Genomic DNA, 18365 nt, shown 5'->3' on the forward strand with positions numbered 1-18365 from the left:
TCCGATTGTGCCCAGTACCTGTAGTTGCATTGTCATGCCAGGCTGGTCGGTCCATTCAATGTTGCGGGCTGTACTCCGTACCTTCCTAGGCAGACATTGGACCAAACCAGACAAGACCCCGGCCACTTGCAGCAGACGCATCCAGACTTTGCTGTTGTTCTCCTCATCACCCTGCCTGACGCACCAACACACAATCATCTATCACTTCATTTATATCTGCCAATGGCGAAACTTCTTTCTTGCTAAACATAGACTATCCCAACAGATCCGTGTGGCAGCCCTCATCCGCAAACTTTCTTTCGTCTGAGTTAACTTACGCCGGACCTGCATTGCTCGTTCCACAGACCACGGGTTTGGAGGGGCCGGCGGCTCAGGAACAGACACAAGATGACGACTAAAATGTTGAGGGTGTCATGATGATTGCGGCCGGCCGACAGAAGAAGGGACACAAACGCTTCTACTACTGCATGCCCCGTTTTTACGGCGACGGCGACCTCGAATTACCCACCAGACGGGCTTCTCAATATTCCATGTGTCTGGGTAGAAACCCGGAAGAAGAAAGCAAGACAAAGCCGAGTCACAACAGAGTTGGAGCCAAGCCTTCGAGCACCACATTTACAATCAGGCCATCAAGGGTCACTAGACCGAGCAAGGGCCAAATTCAAGGGTTAACCAGATAACCGAAACAGTCTCTGACATGATTGCTCGACTCAGCATCCACGCTGACTGTACAGTATGCTACAAGCGCCAAAGCCACGTTGATCGGCCGATTGACCTGCCATAACTCATTCTTCAGCACATAGACAAGAGAGATCATGCAGGCTTGGCGCCACGCATGCCTCAACTGCTCGTTGCGCATCGCTACTGTCTTTCAACACTCCATCCCACGCACATCCTAAACGTATGTGCATATGTAATCAACGCAAAAATCTGCACTCTTCGAGGCTCGCATGTACGCCAATCCTCGCCGTCCGCTCCCAACGCAAATCTGGATACAATCTCAACCCATCAATGGTGGCTAAATGCTTCAGCTATTGTGGTACCGGCCGAGTGGACCTCACGGCCACTGGTTCCTTCAATAAGCCACACCCATCCCTGCCTGTCTACCCGGAATCGTGGTGTTCTGGTGCTGGTGTTGGTGGTGTGTGGGGGGTTTGTGCAACTGAATGAGACTTGAAGACTCTCTTGTGCGATGCGGAACAGCCGCCATGGGCAAGGAAGGCGACGCACACCAAGAAGCAGCCAGGCTGGACCTCGTCCGCATCTGCAATATGACATGGATACTTCCGGCCATGTCTGGACGAGAACCACCCTATCCCACATGAGCGTACCATACCGAGATTCTCCATCCATGGGCAGACCATTCTTTTACCCCTCCATTCGTTCACCCATCCCGAGCGATTTGGCGGAGCAAGGCTAACTTGAGATACCTGCCTGTCTCACCGCGAAGAGACTGCGTGATCGAGTTTTGTGAACTATCGACTGGACAAGCACCCTTGTCAAGTTATGAGTCTTGTTACGCCCTCTACTTTTGGCCGAAGTATCCATCTCTGCTTACCCATTTGGGACCTTGGGTTGTTAGCATTGGAATTCTACACGGGGATTGCATGTCCGCCTACACTAATTTTCCATTCGGCCAGAGGGCCGTGGTTTTAGGCTCACCCCGCCGACTTGGACATGGTCGCACCCCCCTCCGGATCTTGGACGAGATAATTATCTCAAGTCCTTTTGAGCTGCCCACAAAGAATCAACCCATTTTCTGCCATCAGTTGTATGAGAGACAAAGCCGACTCCATATAGAACGTCGTGGTTTACGAGAGAATGCCAAATGCTTCTCTGTGCTAATTTGGGAGGATTTTATACTATTTCTAGGTCTTCCAAAGTATGGGCGGCGGCTGAATAAGACAAACAAACAAACAACCCTCGCCAAAGCAACAAAACGTTGTGCTTGAGCCTGAACTGAACAAACGCAACGACTTACGATTCGGATTCCTTAAAAAAAAAAAAAAAAAAAAAAAAGGGAGAAGAAGAAGAAGAAGAAGACGGAGTGAAAAAATTGCTAACCAAGTAACAAATTCCATCCCAGGTCGAGCACCCGCGGGGGGCCTGCACGAATAGCACAAGCCTCTTTGCTTGCTGAGGGGGGCGTGTACCCATTGAGGAATTATGGTCCAACTTGCCCTTCAGTCTGCATTATTTTTGAGGTGTACGATCGGTCCTCTACGGCTACTCATTTTCTATGCTCACGGCTCCAAGAAATTGTCGGTAGCCATTTTGGACCCATGTGTGTCCATGCTCCCTGGGTTCAACTGATTCATTTGGCCACAAAACGGTTACCCCGGTCCAACGACATGCGTACTCATGTATTATGTAGCTTCTCCGTCTGCGGGCCCAACACAATGTACCAGCCTAGGATCCGAGATGCAAGTATTCTCACCCAGCAGCTTCCCACAGCCTTCCTCAATGGCCCGTCGATATGACCGAGTTGCCCGGGGACATGGAGGTTGTGCCCTTGGTGAGGAGAACCATGGCAAACGAGCTCAGGGAATGTGTCCAAAACTATATAAAGGGCCGCTTCCACAATCTGTCACCTGGATGAAAGGTAGAAGTTCAAGGTTCTTTCTCTATATTCCTATTCCCCTACTCCACTTTAGAGTTGCCCTCAGTCGTCAACATGAACGACTCTAGGAAATCTCACACCTCTACCCTACCCACAGCCGACTTCACTCATGGTGAAGCAGTATACTGTCCTTTCTCTACAGTCACTGCTGCTTTCTTTCACCATGCTTGTGTCATTCCCTCTGTCAAAGCCATCAGGGATCTCTCTACTGACACAGAAAGAGTGCTCACATACCGGGAGCTAGCTATTCATGTCCAATCACTTGCAAGTCGTCTTCGAAGATTGGGCGTCGGCCCTCACCAATCCGTCCCACTAGTCGTCAAGCGAGGGGCTGAGATGGTGATTGGTATATTAGCTATTCTGTCATGTGGTGCACAATACGTTCCCCTTGATGGTGGCGTGGTTCCCGATTCTACTATCAAGTATGTTGCAGAACAATGTGGCGGACAAAACGTTCTCTGCATCTCATCCACCGAAGATCGCATCCGAAAGCTTCTGCCCGAACTCAGCCCTATAGTTATTGAGCAAACAAAAATCCCAGATGACGAGGATATCGCACCGGATGCTTGGATTGATCTTGCATCGCCTGATGCAGGATGCTACGTTATCTACACATCTGGTTCGTCCTATGCTTATACTCGGTTCTGAACCTCGTTGTCACTTTTCGTAGAATGGCTACTGAATCATTCTCAGGAACTACCGGAAAGCCAAAAGGTGTCGATGTTACGCACAAAAATGTCACCAACTTGGTGTGTCTGTCTCCCGGAGGTTTGGGTGTCCAGCCGGGAATGTCTGTTGGCCAAGTTCTCAACATCAGCTTCGATATGGGTACGTTTTGTTGCCTGCTTGTAGTAGCAGGTTAACTTGTTCAAATGCAGAACCAACATGCTGACTGCTGCTGTAGCGGCTTGGGAAATCTTTTCCTGTCTGTGTAATGGTGGCACTCTTATTCTGAGAGGTTCAAACTGGGAACCAACAATACGCGAGGTAAGTGCTCGGCAAGACCACAGGTGTCAACGGATTTATTTGTTTGCATTTCCCCTTTTTCGCTGACAGAGATGGCTTCTCCTTACAGCTCGATGTCCTCATTTGTACCCCAACCATCTTATCAAAGTATCATCCCAAGCTGTATCCCAAGATCAAGACTGTTGCCACCGCTGGAGAACCGACTTCGCAGGATCTTGCCGACCTCTGGGCAACACACGCAACGTACTGGAACTGTTGCGGGCCCACCGAAACAACCATTGTAAATACAATGTCGAAGCATGTCGCTGGTGAACCTATTTCCATTGGCCGGCCGACCCCCAACAACTCGGTTTACATTTTAGACAAAGACGGCCGACCCGTTCCCTTGGGTGTGGCTGGTGTGATGTGGGCAGGCGGCCACGGCGTAACTCGTGGCTACGTGGGTCTTGAATCCAAGACAAAGGAGACTTACATTCCAGATCCATTTGCGAACGATGGGTAAGAAGAGACTGGAATAATCCACACGATTGGCATGAGGGAAGGCCGCTAATGAGATGTCTCACTTATATAGATCGAACATGTATTGCACGGGCGACCTCGGGAGGTGGAGAGCTGATGGTAATATTGACATCCTCGGCCGAGTCGATGATCAGGTCAAGGTCAAGGTATGCAAATAAGAGATTAACAAGGCGACAGTCATACAATCGACACGTTCCAAAACTAACATGTATCTCCCAATTTTTTTAGGGCTTCCGAGTGGAACTTGACGGCATCTCAACTTCATTGGCTTCCGCCCCTGGAGTAACCCGCGCAGCAACACTTCTGATCAAGGGAGACATACATGGGTTCACAACCCCATTAGGGCAAGATGTGGAATCGATCCTCGCTCACACGAGAAAATCGCAGCCCTACTACGCCATTCCGTCCAAGATTCACCAACTCGAAGTGTTCCCGACCACGGCAAATGGCAAGATTGACAAGAACGCACTGCGTCTTATGGCAGTTGCACCTGAGCCAATCGAAAAGGCAGAAAACTACGACGTGGAAGCAGCCATCGGTAGCGACCAGAGTACCCTGGCCGAGGTTAGATCAGTATCCTCGTCCTCTACCTTTACAGTTTCGGAAGGGGAGAAGCTCGACCTCACAAGGGAGATCCCAGACAAGAAACTCCCCAAACATTTACGAGGCTTCCGACATCGCATTGCTATTGTTTACCGATCTCTTTTTAGTATTATTGGGCTTCTCAATGTCGGTGCCCTCATCGCCCTACTTTTGGTAAATGCAGAACCAGAATGGTTGGCCACTCTCACTGCCGCCAACTTGGTGCTTGCGGTGTTGGTCCGTCAGGACGTGGTCATCAACATTCTATATACAATTACCTGCTCTCTTCCCAAATCCGCGCCTCTCTGGATGAGGAAGCGTTTTGCAAAGATTTACCATCTTGGTGGCCTCCATTCCGGCGCTGGAGTGTGCGCTACCTCGTGGCTTCTCGGATCCACATTCCGGTCAACAGTTGCGTATACGCAAAACAAGACGAATGACTCGATTGCAACTCTGGTGGTTTCATGGATGTTGTGTGTTATATGCTGCGGCTTGGTTGGATTTGCCTATCCTACATTCCGGAAGAAGTACCATGACCAGTTTGAGCGGATCCATCGGTTCGTTGGCTGGACGGCCCTGGCTCTATTTTGGGTGCGAACCATGTTGTCGGTCCGCGACGTTACACCTGCCGGTGAAGACTTTGGTCTTGCGTTGGTCAAAACACCAGGATTTTGGATGCTTGGTGTGGCCACCTGCAGCATTGCCTCGTCTTGGTTCTGGTTGCGCAAGGTCCCTGTCAATGCCGTTCCGCTCTCTGATCACGCCATAGTTCTGTCGTTTGACTACACAGTTCCCGTCAACGGCAGCTTCACGCGCATTTCGAAAAGACCACTTCTTGAGTGGCACTCTTTTGCTACCATTCCGGCCTCAGAACCTACAATGATTGCGGACAAGCCTGGGTACTCTCTCGTCGTTTCAAACGCTGGTGACTGGACAAAGGATTGTATCCGCAACCCGCCTACCCAGCTGTGGGTGCGCGGCCTACCAACCTGCGGCGTAATGAGAATTGCTACATTGTTTAATCGTATTGTCATCATCGCCACCGGCTCTGGAATTGGCCCGTTACTCGGCCACATTGGCCAACCCAGTTGCCCAACCCAGCTCATTTGGTCGACTCCTAATCCCGAGAAGACATTTGGAAAGAAGGTTCTCGACACCATTTATGGATCTATTCCAGATGCAGTCATTCACGATACGAAGCAAAAAGGTCGCCCAGACTTGGTAAAGATGGGCTATAATTTGGTTAAAGACTTTCGAGCCGAAGCTGTAATTATTATTGCTAATGAAAAGATTACCAAGAAGGTAGTCTACGGTCTCGAAACTCGGGGGGTTCCCGCTTATGGCGCCATCTGGGACAGTTAAGATACCGCGCTGCGCTCACATTTTCGACGTCATTTGCAAGATTTCTTTGTCGCAAACTTGCTTTTGTTTGATACCCTATCACTCTCTGTATACTTTCCTATGTTGGAGCGGAATGGAGCGGTTGGTGGCTGAGGCCCAAGCAATCTGGCCTCTCTCGTTTTTTTTTTGTTTTTTGTTATCATCTGTGCGGCATGGTGCATGAAGCTCGGGGAGAAGCTTTGATGATTTTGACATGGGAGGCAAACTGCGTTGCTTTTTTTTTTCTTTTCTTATTCTGCAATTTCTTTGCTTCTCTTTTCTTTTCTGGCCTCATTGGTATGTGTGTCAGAGTTGTCTGTTCCGGCGTGTTTAGCATCAGGAAGTCCGTTAACCAGCCACAGCGGCAAAGTCTTTTGTATACGGGAGTCATTGCCTTCTTGGCAATTTCATATTAAAGTTGTTTACCTCCAGTTTATCTTGGCAGTCGTGGTCATTGCGTGGTGACATGTCTGGTCTGGTCTGGTCTGGTCGGTAGATGCCAGATCTGGATATCTGGATATCTGGATCTAATCTGCATTTAAATCGAATCGAACGGAAGCGGCCCCACGCATCCCGGATGCGAGTGGGTCCCGGCCCGTTTGTGGGTCACAGCCCTCCCGTTGGTTGACACGCGACGCCGGGTCCGCGTTGTGCATGAAAAATCGTAAATCGCATGTATGAACTTGACCAGTTTGAGTATCCACACCCACCAACCCGTCAAACCGGTGCCAGGAAAAGAAAGTTCCCGTACATGAAGACGGCGGCTAGCCGCAGCAAAGAGGGTGTGACTGACTTGACTGGAAGAGATTCGTGGCGCGTGGGATTATGCATGTTTGCCCTATGGCCCTACTCTGCTGCAAGCCACCTTCACTTTCGGCAAGACGTCGCTCAACGGGAGGTTCCATCGGGCAAACCCTATTTTATACTTGTTCGTACAGTCATCGGCTTTAAATTGTACATCATGTCCCGTCACAGTGGTGCTAAGGAGCGGGTTGCTGCTCTCGATAGGTTTTGCAGCAGAAAGTTGACGGTTGGTCTGTCACTGCCGATGTGTTAGTCGTAGCTTAAGTATGCCGACAGTCCGTTTATGTGCCACTTGCACGCGTGTTGGGCGTACAACGGCAAGTGTAACATACGTGTCTTGAAAGGCATGCAAGTCTATCCCGAGTTTTAGATGCTCCTCTGCAGCCTCGCACGGCGTCGGGACGAGCGTCACGTCTGACGCTGTAACCCACGAGAGTTGTGTGTAGTGGCGCCGGGAGTCGGAGCCGTTGTGGCTTTTTCGTGATGTGCATGTGGATGTTACGACGGCGATGTAGTGTAATAGTCTTGTTAGTTTGGGTTTTTTGTGCGGCGGGAGATCCGGTCGGTCTGCCCGTTGGGACTGGAGGTGGCTGTGGAAAGACATGGTTTTATGGAAAGATGGTGAGGGAAGAAAGCGTGGGAAGAGTCGCTGGCTTTATAATCTACGAGGTGAGTTTGTTGTATGTTTCTAGAGGTTCGATTTTGCTAATTTGTTGGTTCATGGTCGAGATGGTGTCCGGGCTGATGGATCTGGGATTGCGAGTTTGGCTACTAACGTGCTGGGCTGGGTAATTTGCTAGATGTGTAGTATCGGAGCGGCCGCTGTGTATGGTTCTTTGCGGGATACTACACAGACTGCAAACAGAGCGGGCTTACGTTCGAGTAGTTAGTTGGCAAACTTGCACTGCGCGATGCAAGAGGTTGTATGTGCTTGTGAAGACAATGAGGCAATGCGGCGGCGGGTCAATGTGGTGTTTGTATTGCAACCAAGGATGTTGTTCTGGGATAGGATGAGAATGAGAAAAAGAAACGCTGTTGTTGAGTCGACAGGTGTTATGTTGGTTGGACTCTTCATGCTGTCATGCATGAGTTGCGCCATCTCCGGAGCCGTTGTCTGCAGTGTATCGGACCCGGATACCAAGGACGGGACGGATTCACAGCATCTGTATCCGAATGTAGGGATGTCTACGTGTACCTTAACCTCGTGACAGTTAGACCTATGAGTTGTACAAGTTTAGCAACAATAGCTTTGTTGACTTGTGTCCCATGCACGGATAGTACTTGAAACTGTAACGGTCTACAGGACGAGGATCTGTATCTTGTAGACAAGCGGTCCCATTTGTTCTAGGAAGCCAAGGGAATCTATTGTCTCGACAACACTAATTAACAGACCTTCCAGAACACATGAACCAGTCCCTGTCCATGCTCAGAAAACTCCAACACTAATATACAGAACAAGACCAATCCCAGAACGCCTACAAACTAAACGGTTTGTCGCTTACTCAACAAACATAGTTCCTACCAATGAAACAAACAACCCATGTCCGTGGACCCTGTCCCCATATCCCCCGTAACTCATCTATTATAGGAAATTATCACAACTCATTGCCACGGTATTCCCACAACGGCACCTCATCTCACGCAGCATGCACGTCAGCCCACGTAATCGCACAACCGCATCGCTTGTAAGCGGACCACAAACCGTCCTCTGCATAGCCCCAGTACAGTTCCACACTGCTTTTTCCATCATAACCACGAGATACACCATAATCGGATCTACATGCTGCTTCAAGCGAAATGTCTTGCCTGCGGACCTGTCGGTCTTCGGGGCGGCCGCTGTCCATCCTACGGTGCGGGTAGGAAACTCGGCAGTTGCAGGGTTTATGGTTTCCAGCGGGAGAAAGATGTGATTTGTTGTTGTGATGGAGTTGGTTGTGGTTCTTTTTCTGGGCCGGAAGTGTTGTATGTTGTTTGGTTGCACGGTTTACGGCTAGGTGTAATACGGCATTGTCAATCGGGGATAAGCTTGAATTAGGAGAATAAAGCATCTCGTGCAAGTTTACCTACATATTTACGGTTATCATTGACAAGTACTATACCCTTCTATTTGGGATGTCATGACATGAAGAAGCCACATGTCAGCAATATCGATTCTGGCTTTCCACAAAAAGATATCACATTTCCCCCGCATCTCATCCAGAGTATTAGCTAGATTGAGGCGTTTGATTGGTTGTGAGTGCTGCTGACATGCTCGTGGCTATACCCTTGGCTCAACGCTGCTGCTGGAGCATCGTCATAAATGACAGATTCTCAACCCGGGGAAACTATTGTCACAGGCCGCATATTGACATGTTGCCAGTTGCGCCGAGTTGCAGAATTGCTTGCCTCGCCTGGCGAGCAAAGTCCATCAACCACTCCCCAACTTGGTACGCCACGCTTTCAGATATACAAGCAACGCTAAACTCGCGGCAATTCTAACAACCTCAACCTTGTACAGATGTGCATGTATCTCATCCACTTTCAAAACTATAATCTGCATGAATGCAAGCTTCGTTCATCACGAGAACCTCCAACAAACACCCCGCACTCTAAACCGACGCCAGTATCCATCACCATCTCCAGCACCCCTCAGTGATCATCCTCAACATGTCACTACCCAAGCACCTCTCCACCCGAAAAGGGCAAACCAAACGCTCAGTCTAGTCCATTCATGTCCTCGTCAAGCACCGAAGTAGGTCGGACGACACCCTCACCGACGCAGCAGGCCCAACAACCACGTTCATGCACCTCTAATATATTGGGCTTCGCACAGGGCGTGTGCATTTTACCTGTCATGCCATGCCGGCTCTTGACCCGTTCGTGGCTCCGAATTCGGGTTTGTCGATGGACTCGTTTGGGCGATGATCGTCGACACGCTTGTGTGCAGGGGTGCCTGTTCTGTTTGTGGAAAAGGCGGTCACAGCATCCGGGCGGAAAGCATTGAGTTTTTGGAGATACATGCCGCTGAGGTAGTGACTTGATGGGATTGTCACTGCTGGATGGCGTGGATTGAAGGTGTGTGTCTTTTCATGATGACAAGTACCGACGCTAGGATGTGTTCCCGACAGTGTGGCTCGGCGTGGTGACAGTAGTTGAGCTGTAGTAGATCTTGGCTCTTTTAAACGTCTGGTGTGGTGGGAGTGTTTGTGATTGTGTCGATTGGATGGTGTTGTGAGGATTGTCACGATAGATAAGGACGAGTTGGCAGCTGAGCATCGCGATTTGCCGTGTTGAGTTGGGACTGAAAGTTACAAGTCAGATTTGAGCCCGGGCAGTTTATTCCGCCGACATGTAGAGGGTATAGCTAGCTTGCTTGGTCTTGATACCCACCTTCAGGCTAGAGCTTCGATTTCAGTTCTCTCAGGCCGGTAGGTCCAGCCTACTATTGCGTTTTCGAGTTTGGCAAAGTGTTGTGTCGTGAGGAGAGCTTGGCCTGGTTTGGTGTTGCGAGGTTTTGAAGGACAACCAGGTAGCTAGCTTGTCTTATCGTATACGTAAGGCCAACTTCTCCGTTTCCAACTCGCATGAAAACAACTTCGGCCGTTCCATTGTGCGATAGCAGCCAGAGCTGTCACTAAACCAGATGTAAAATAAAGACTTGCTCGAGTGAATCAATTGATGACCAGGTAGATGCAATACGGCATCGGGTGTCAAATTGCTGACCGACCACAAGCAATAGTGGAGCACGTTGCGTTTGATGGCCAATAACATCACAAGTAAATCATCCGGGAGTCAATTAAACTCCGATGTCCGATTACAACCTGTGCTATCATCATCATCCAACTTCATATTTTCCATTGATGGGATAACAATCGAGTACTGTTGCTGGCCTGCGAATCCATTCAAAGAACTACTTCTGTCAAGCGTCATGTAGAGCATCCTGATACCCAACTCTCGAAAATCCACATACTCAGAACCGCACCCGCAATGAACAAGTCCGCAATGAGCACATCTGCAAGCTCAAATGCGCCAAACCCGGCGCATCAAGAGTCCTCGACCCCCAAATCCCGAGCATGCAATAACTGCGCTCGGCTAAAAATGAAGTGTCGATGGCCAGAAGATGACTCAGGAGACACCACGAGTTGTACAAGGTAAACATCCTCCGTCTTCGAGATACCATCAATGGACTCACGGATATAGATGCTCCCGAATGAACATAACATGCGATGTACCTGCGCGATCCCAGCGCCGAAAAAGGGGCAAATCCACGTAAGCTACTTACTGATAACTATAAAACCTTATACTCACCATCCAAATAGTCGTGTTGCCCAGCTCGAGCAAAAGATAGACGGGATAATGTCCTTTCTCGCCAAGAATCAACAAGTTCAGCCGACGGGCCCATCTCCTATGACGCCAGAAAGCCAATTCACCTGTCAAACTAGTCCCCGTGCTCCGGTCCAAGAAACACCGCAATCACACGGCATCCCGCGTTCAACAAGATCCAAGAACCAGGCAATCTTTCAACTCGTCCCCGGCTTTCAGTTAACCGCCCAAGAAGCAGCAAACTACCTATCCATATACACTACAGAATACGCACCCAACTTCCCCTTTGTCCTTATCCCTTCTACCATGAACCCACACAGTCTACACGCCGAAAGCCCCGGGTTATTCTGGGCCATCATGACGGCGATAGCCCCCCAGTCATTCACCCTCCAACAGGATGTCAAGACATGGTTTCGGCAATACATAGCCGAGCACATGATTGTTCGACAGGAGAAGAGCCTGCACCTCCTGCAAGCGATTCTCATACATCTAGCATGGTTCGTCTCCCGCTCGTCTTGCTCCCAGCTTAACTAACACATGTCAAGGGGCGACTTTCACTTCTACATCAATTCCGAAGCAACCAACTTTCTTCAATTAGCATTCGCTCTAGTCATGGACTTAAGGCTCGACAAGTCCCCCGAATCCAGCGCAGCTACAGTCCGCTCCCTCCTCGGCGAGGCGTGGACGGCACTTCATCAAGGCATTCCGTATAGACTGGGCGTCCCGCACACGTTGGACGACAAACGAGCTGTCCTGGGCTTCTACCACCTCTCATCACTGTAAGTCAATCACGATAAGAATCAGCTAGTAAACATATCTGACAAGCGCAGAGTCTCCTCATTGTTTAAGCGAGGCCCCCAATTCTCATGGACACCTTACCTCTCACGGTGCTGCGATTCCCTCATCGACGCCCGCGAACACGAATCAGATTTCCATCTCGTCGCCCTCGTCAAACTACAACGCATCGCTGACCGAGCGTACAGCATCCTCCCCACGCCAGGGGGCATGACACGAGATACTTGCACCTACAGAGCCGCTCTCGACATGGCCATAAACCAAGTTCGTCACGAACTAGACGCCTTTGTCGCCCTGCAACCGGACATAGTCAAGCAAAACAGTAAGCACATCCAATTCCACCTACCAAATTCGCTGACCAACATCTCCAGAAATCTTCTCCTCCTGCTACCGCGTCCTAATAATGCGCCTCTACGAACCAGCGCTCGTCATGAAGACCCCTCCCCTGAGTGACTCGGACTCTCTCATAAGCGAGCCTTTTCTCCGCGCCGACGCACTAGGAAACTGTCTCGAGTCTTCGAGAGAATCATTTGCTGCCCTACTATCCATACCGTCTGTCCAATTATCCCAGTTACCTCTGACGGGAACTGCGCTTCTGGCGTTCACAATCGTCACGAGCTGTCGCCTCATGTTTCTGGACACATTGCCGGATTGGCAGCCTGAAGTAGCGAGAAAGAGGCTAGACCTCGGAGCGGCATTGGGAGGGGTGGCAGATAATTTTGCAGTCGCGGACAGATGGGCAGTAGAGAAGAATCGGAAGAGGAGGCTCAAGGAGGATTGTGACAACAGGGGGTGTCATTACACGAGTAGACTGAGGTGGATTCGGCAGTGGTATTTATCTAAGACTGGGGGCCAAGATGTCCAACCTCAATCTGAAGAAAATGCAGACGAGCAAGTCAGGTACCAATGGACAATGCGGCTTGGCCAGATGTGAGGCTGGATTTTGAGTTTTGGCCCGATTTGATGTCCATGTCTGACTTGGGGATGCCGTCATTTCCAGGCAGTTCATGGAATGGTATTTAGAATCAAAAATAATGTTGAAAAGTATATTGAAGAGTACATCACGTCAAAGCAACCATATCCATTACGCCTCGTGGTATCATGACAAAGTATGCTCAAGGACCATGCCTATAATCCGAAAATGGCAATATGCCAACCTTGACCCCATCCTGCCAGGCCCTAAATCCCCGGCTGTATAAATGCACCACCACCAAAGCAAACATTACGACGCAGGCTTCCCAAATACTTAACGCTGGTGTGTATCTGGATGCCATAATTTTTGTTGCATCATAGCCTGTGCATTGGTCGGCACAGCTTGCCTGCGATCCGGTTCATCATACGGATTGCCATGCGCTTGCGCTATTCCAATCCCACTCGGGTCCTGGTGGTGTTGATACTGATGAGGTTGATTCACCCTATAGGTGTCTTCATATGGCGAAGGTTCCCTTTGAGGCCTTGGTGGTGCGGTATATGAATGAGCTTCTGGGTTTGGCTGGGCATTATCCATCAAACCGGCCCTTTCTTCAACCCCCATCACCCCAGTGGCGTGATATGATGGTGCTTGCAGGGCGGCATTATGTCCATATCCTTGCATCGCAGGCCTGTATTCGTCGTACTCGGTGTCGGGGGCAACAACAGCAGGCCGCATGCGATCGTACGAACTTCCACCTTCTTTGTTGTCAGGCAAATTATCCATATCGAGGCCTTCGCCATGATTCAGCCGATAACTGATGTCATCCTTGCGGCGCTTGACTCCACAGAATAGCCATCGCATGCCTCGGCCAAATGCCTTGATAAAATCCCACAAGTTGAGTGCATCAAAGATCGCCATGAAACCCATGAAACCACCCGCAGGTGGTTGACGCTCGTTCTCGACGGAAGGAGAGCCCTTGTCAGCGTCAGGTACTGGGTAGAACGTCCTTGGTGCGCCTGCCCTATACGGCGAGTATGGGAACGCCCAGAGATGGAGGATCGCAAACATGGCCATTTCGACGCAGAGGAGTAAGGCCGGGATACCGACTTTGAGATCGGGATATGCGATAACTTCATTTGGGTGAACAATCTTGAGCGTCGATGTACCAACTGAGATGGCTGACGCTTGCCAAAAGGACAGAAACACAACCAATTTGATAGCGACAATTTTGACGAAAAGTTTGTATTCGGCGAGTGCTTCTTTGAGTTGAACGTAAAACTGGATAAGGCAGTACATGGCGATGGTAACCGCAACCGCATTGAGCACAATTATCTGAAGATGTTAGTACAGTGGCTTCAACGCCAGGAAGGTCCGTATCGAAAATACATACCCAAATATGACCAAAAACTGGACTGTTAGAACTTTCGCAATACCTTTCAAAGTATTGCGATACAACTGCGGATATCGTCATGGTAACACGAATGAAACAGTAGTGGTAGACACCAATCCAAATAATATTAAACCAAGTCAGGCCGCTCTTCGGTGTTCTCCAAATGCCACGCTGGCCACCACAGCATTTGGCGAACCAATTAATCGGCAGGACCCATGGCTTGATAGGCCGCAATTCGCGAAAGAATTCTTTTTGACTGTGTAGATCCGGCGCAACGTAGTGGCAAAGTAGGGCGAAGAACGAGGCAATGGCGAAGGCTTCGTAGCAATCCGAGATGACTTGGAAGTAGATGGCATGCCAATACCACTGCAATTGCAAATATGAAGAAATGGCATACACAGGGACCATAAAAAGAATACGAATGATACTAAAAAAGGCTGGGGTTAGAAAACAAAATAAAATGCCAGTGCTTAGGCGCCAGGTCACATACTATCGCTGCTCACGAGGTTGTGTGTAGTGCAGAGCATGCATCCAAATTAGATACAAACTCAGAACTGTGGCAATGAGTGTGCATGATGCGGCAATGATTCGGGCAAGATCATGAAAGTTGAGAGGCCCGACTAGTAAACGCTCTGAGCCGGGAGATACTGCATGATGGTGTTAGTATTGGGTGGAATAGCTTGATCGCTGTTCCAGTAACAATGTCAAGCAATGTGCAAATCCATGGCATCTGCAGCAGAGCCTTGGAATTCACAACAAAGTTGCATAGGCGAAACGTACTTCTCATATCCTCCAGCGTGGAGTTGCAAGTCAGATTCATCATGGTTGCAGCACACGGCTGTGGCGTTCTCTTGGCAGACCGTTCTTCTTGGCCCTCCAGGGGCAACGAATATCGAAGGCTCAATCAAAAGGAGGGGCGAAAAAAGTGGTGAGAAGGCGATTTAAATATGTGCCATAGACGTTTTTAAGCTCGTCGATATAGTCCAGACATTGAGTGGTGCGCAGGTCATTCGTGGGCGGAAAGTTCGGTTGGTAGACCGTCACAAATGTTCTGGTCAAACGACTCGGCACGGGATTATCGCGGCTCTGCTTGCGGTAGCAAGTGTCTGGTTCTAGTAATGTTTTGCGTTTGCCGAAATTACGTGTCAATATTCTGACCACGAAATGCTCGCCCAGGCTTGTCAAGCGGGTGGGAAGAGAGGCTATATGTCGTTGCTTTCGAGAATGGCGTACAAATGTCTCGGCCGTGTCGTAAGGTCGGAATCGAGGAAAGCACGAAAAACGGGACGAGTGGGAAGAATTGATGCAACCAAAGGATAACAAAAGAAAGCAATGAAATTCAAAAAAGGACGGTTCAATGTCTATGGACACAAAAAAGTCATGGGCAAAGTGAACATGGACAATGGGAGAAAAAATGTGTGAAGCAGGCTACCAGGGGTTAAGAGAAACCAGGCACTCTTCTCTTTGAACGCGGGAAGGAGTGACGGGGTGACGGAATGTTAGTGGGGGGCGCAAGTGCCATTCGAGGTCTGGTTGTGGTCTGGTTGGCGCCAGTCGAGACGTCAGTCGTCACTTGTTCCTTCCCTTTACTCCATGCTGTTCCCGCCTTTGTCAGATTGGAAGGGTCGTTCCTGCCAAGCCCCGACCCTTTCTTGCTGTTTGTAGCGCCGCCAGTCTGCTAGTGGCCAATGACGTGCAGCATAGGCTCACAGCCCTCGCATCCCATCTCTCCTGGCTGATCAACTTGCCCTCCCACTCTGCCACCAATTTGGCGCCATTTCGTGATCAACACAGCCAGCAAATGGTTCCAATTTGCGGCATTGTCGCGTCATCATTAACGTCTGGTCTGGTCGTGATGCCACATCCACCAGCCTACCCCAACTTCAGCCTCTTCCCTCGAGCAAACAGCATTTTGCATCTTCGCGAACCAGTCCCGGTCTCATCAAGTCTGGTGCTGGAGCCTTGCCAAGGATATGGTCCTTCTCCGCGCAATTTTCATTGTGGAGTTGACCAAATGGACGGGATGCTCGGACTGTGCTGCAAATGAGATAGATCTCTGGGCATGCAGTTGACACATGACAGTCAATGGAAGCGGAGAGGCCTCATCGTCTCAGAACTCGCATCTGAAGATCACTAATCTGCACAGCCTCCTCCGCTGCGAATCCCTCAATTGCCACGACATCCTGTCTGGTGGGACTCGGAACCAAACCAAACACCAGCCTTACTTGCAGTCAATCGACACACCAGACGCTTTCTAGCGTGTTTCAGTTTTCGCTCTCATGCTGGGACCAGTTTGGCGATAAAATGGACAGTATTGCAGGCTGCTGCTTTCGACAGTTTCACGGTCATTGTCCTCTTGCCTACCTGCTGCAAATTATTTGAAAAGGGCCAACTGGTTGTTTCGTGAGGCCCAACCTTGACGGGTGCTTGCTAACTATGGCTTGGCAGATCTTATGCACCATTTGTGCCAATCACCACCCTCAGGTCAGTGCGTGGCTGAGGCAGATTTCCAGACGCAGAGTCTTGCCATTCGGAAGCACGGCATCTAAAAATATCGCCAGACACCCGGTTCATTGCTCCAACCTAACCGGCCTGTGTTGGGCCATCCCAAAACAATGGATCTGAGAGCCGTCGACCATCTCACGTAAATTCATCGAGAACAAAAGTTGACGTGTTGCAGTGACGAGTCAGCTACGCGCGAAATTTCGCATTTGTCACGAGAAATTAGAATCATCGCTGTACAGTCTGTGGTCAAAGGTTTTGAACATATCCAAGTATACACTAACGCAGCTCAATATGCCGCAACACACAACGCGATATGCGATACCTTCCCTCGTTCAAATACTTCTGACCACCCACTGTAGGTCTCACAGAATGCCTGATGTAAACGCGACTTGTAGAAACTTTTGTTTCATTTGCTGTTTGCCGCCTGCATCGCCTTCCTGGATTCATCTGGCGAAAAACTAGATAATCACGACTTAACCTTTAACCCAACAGAAACTGAAAGAGGCTGCGCTGAAGGCCTGTAACTGCAGCACTACCGTGGTCCTCACCAGGGAACTTCCACGTCAATATCGTATGCAAATGTCCACAAGCCTCAAGACGCGAGATCAATCCGGCCATGCTGTCTTCCATCTCTTCCTCTTCCGGATCACAATTTCCTTTATGCAGTGCATCTCGAGAATTCTCCTTGGCTGGGAATTCTGTTTCGCTTGATCCCCAAGTTAGGATTAATGATGGTTTTTGACCACCTTCAGCCACCGGAGGTCGTCCACGAAACTGTTTCTCTTGGTAGTTGACTATGGAAAAGTCATTCCACCATACCGTTGGGCTCGCAGCGATAATCGTGTCAAAGAGCGCTGGCTTCGTGTACAATGAATTAAGCGAGAAGAGTCCACCATAAGAATGGCCAAAGAGTGCTTTCCGAATGGAGACGTCGGACGACGATACATGCGCAAATAGTTTCTCTTCAACAAAGCTCATAACATCCGTTTGAATGATATCCAGAAACTGATCTGCCTCTCCCCATGTGAGACCTGGTATCGCCTCCCCCTTGCTGTTTAACAATGGCTGATATTGTCCATCCACAGATGGAGGTGTGAGATCAGGTCCACGACGCTGCAAATCGTAAACATATGGGTAGGGCGGCGGATACCCTACGCCAACCACAATGGTTTTCGCGTTATTAGTAAAGTCTAGCCGGCGGGCAATGTCAGCGGCGGTGAAGAAATATGCGTTGCCATCGACAAGATAGCTACAGTAAAAAGAAGTCAGTTGGCATACTCTGCTCTTTGGTGATGCGCGATACTCTGATGAGGGTGACAGGTTGGACCTACACGTATGACACCGGCGTGTCGTCTGTTGCAGGTATTCTGTCCACGCTCCAACTCAATGGCCAAGATATTTGAACAAGGTAGTCTCCTCTATTCGACTTCGCTATGTACTGACAAGTGTTTGGGAGGCTCCCCTGCTCCAGAGTGTTCATCATGCTCACCATTTCTTTCGAAGCGTACGAGCCCAGAAGCGGACTGGATGGTTCACACCAAGGAGAGAGCCGTAGAAAGAAAAGAAAAGGCCCAAAGACAAGCTCGCGT

The 18365-nt window shown here is 49.7% G+C and overlaps 6 protein-coding genes across 6 annotated transcripts; 3 read left to right on the top strand and 3 right to left on the bottom strand.

Annotated features, from left to right (window-relative positions):
- Window positions 1-1607: 1607 nt before the first annotated feature.
- On the top strand, window positions 1608-1952 carry VFPPC_17886 (hypothetical protein; the record flags this gene model as incomplete). Its single annotated transcript, XM_022429560.1, has 1 exon — window positions 1608-1952. One exon carries the CDS (start codon window positions 1608-1610, stop codon window positions 1950-1952), a length of 345 nt encoding a protein of 114 aa, XP_022285386.1.
- Window positions 1953-2674: 722 nt separating this feature from the next.
- VFPPC_07621 (NRPS-like enzyme) lies at window positions 2675-6049 on the top strand (the record flags this gene model as incomplete). The annotated part of the gene is made up of 6 exons (XM_018286450.1): window positions 2675-3239; window positions 3314-3448; window positions 3525-3607; window positions 3696-4084; window positions 4158-4251; window positions 4334-6049. The coding sequence occupies 6 exons, from the start codon at window positions 2675-2677 to the stop codon at window positions 6047-6049; spliced, it is 2982 nt and encodes a 993-aa protein (XP_018143089.1).
- A 2459-nt stretch (window positions 6050-8508) lies between these two features.
- Window positions 8509-8919, bottom strand: VFPPC_17885 (hypothetical protein; the record flags this gene model as incomplete). Its single annotated transcript, XM_022429559.1, has 1 exon — window positions 8509-8919. One exon carries the CDS (start codon window positions 8917-8919, stop codon window positions 8509-8511), a length of 411 nt encoding a protein of 136 aa, XP_022285387.1.
- A 1918-nt stretch (window positions 8920-10837) lies between these two features.
- Window positions 10838-12902, top strand: VFPPC_07623 (fungal transcriptional regulatory protein; the record flags this gene model as incomplete). The annotated part of the gene is made up of 6 exons (XM_018286451.1): window positions 10838-11001; window positions 11051-11119; window positions 11170-11670; window positions 11719-11952; window positions 12004-12290; window positions 12340-12902. The coding sequence occupies 6 exons, from the start codon at window positions 10838-10840 to the stop codon at window positions 12900-12902; spliced, it is 1818 nt and encodes a 605-aa protein (XP_018143090.1).
- A 312-nt stretch (window positions 12903-13214) lies between these two features.
- On the bottom strand, window positions 13215-15094 carry VFPPC_14274 (hypothetical protein; the record flags this gene model as incomplete). Its single annotated transcript, XM_018292043.1, has 4 exons — window positions 13215-14213; window positions 14272-14698; window positions 14762-14918; window positions 15052-15094. 4 exons carry the CDS (start codon window positions 15092-15094, stop codon window positions 13215-13217), a joined length of 1626 nt encoding a protein of 541 aa, XP_018143091.1.
- A 2162-nt stretch (window positions 15095-17256) lies between these two features.
- VFPPC_14275 (siderophore esterase IroE) lies at window positions 17257-18268 on the bottom strand (the record flags this gene model as incomplete). The annotated part of the gene is made up of 2 exons (XM_018292044.1): window positions 17257-18025; window positions 18108-18268. The coding sequence occupies 2 exons, from the start codon at window positions 18266-18268 to the stop codon at window positions 17257-17259; spliced, it is 930 nt and encodes a 309-aa protein (XP_018143092.1).
- Between the last annotated feature and the right edge of the window lie 97 nt (window positions 18269-18365).

The sequence above is a fragment of the Pochonia chlamydosporia genome, chromosome 4, assembly GCF_001653235.2.
Source record: "Pochonia chlamydosporia 170 chromosome 4, whole genome shotgun sequence".
Taxonomy (NCBI): Eukaryota; Fungi; Ascomycota; class Sordariomycetes; order Hypocreales; family Clavicipitaceae; genus Pochonia; species Pochonia chlamydosporia.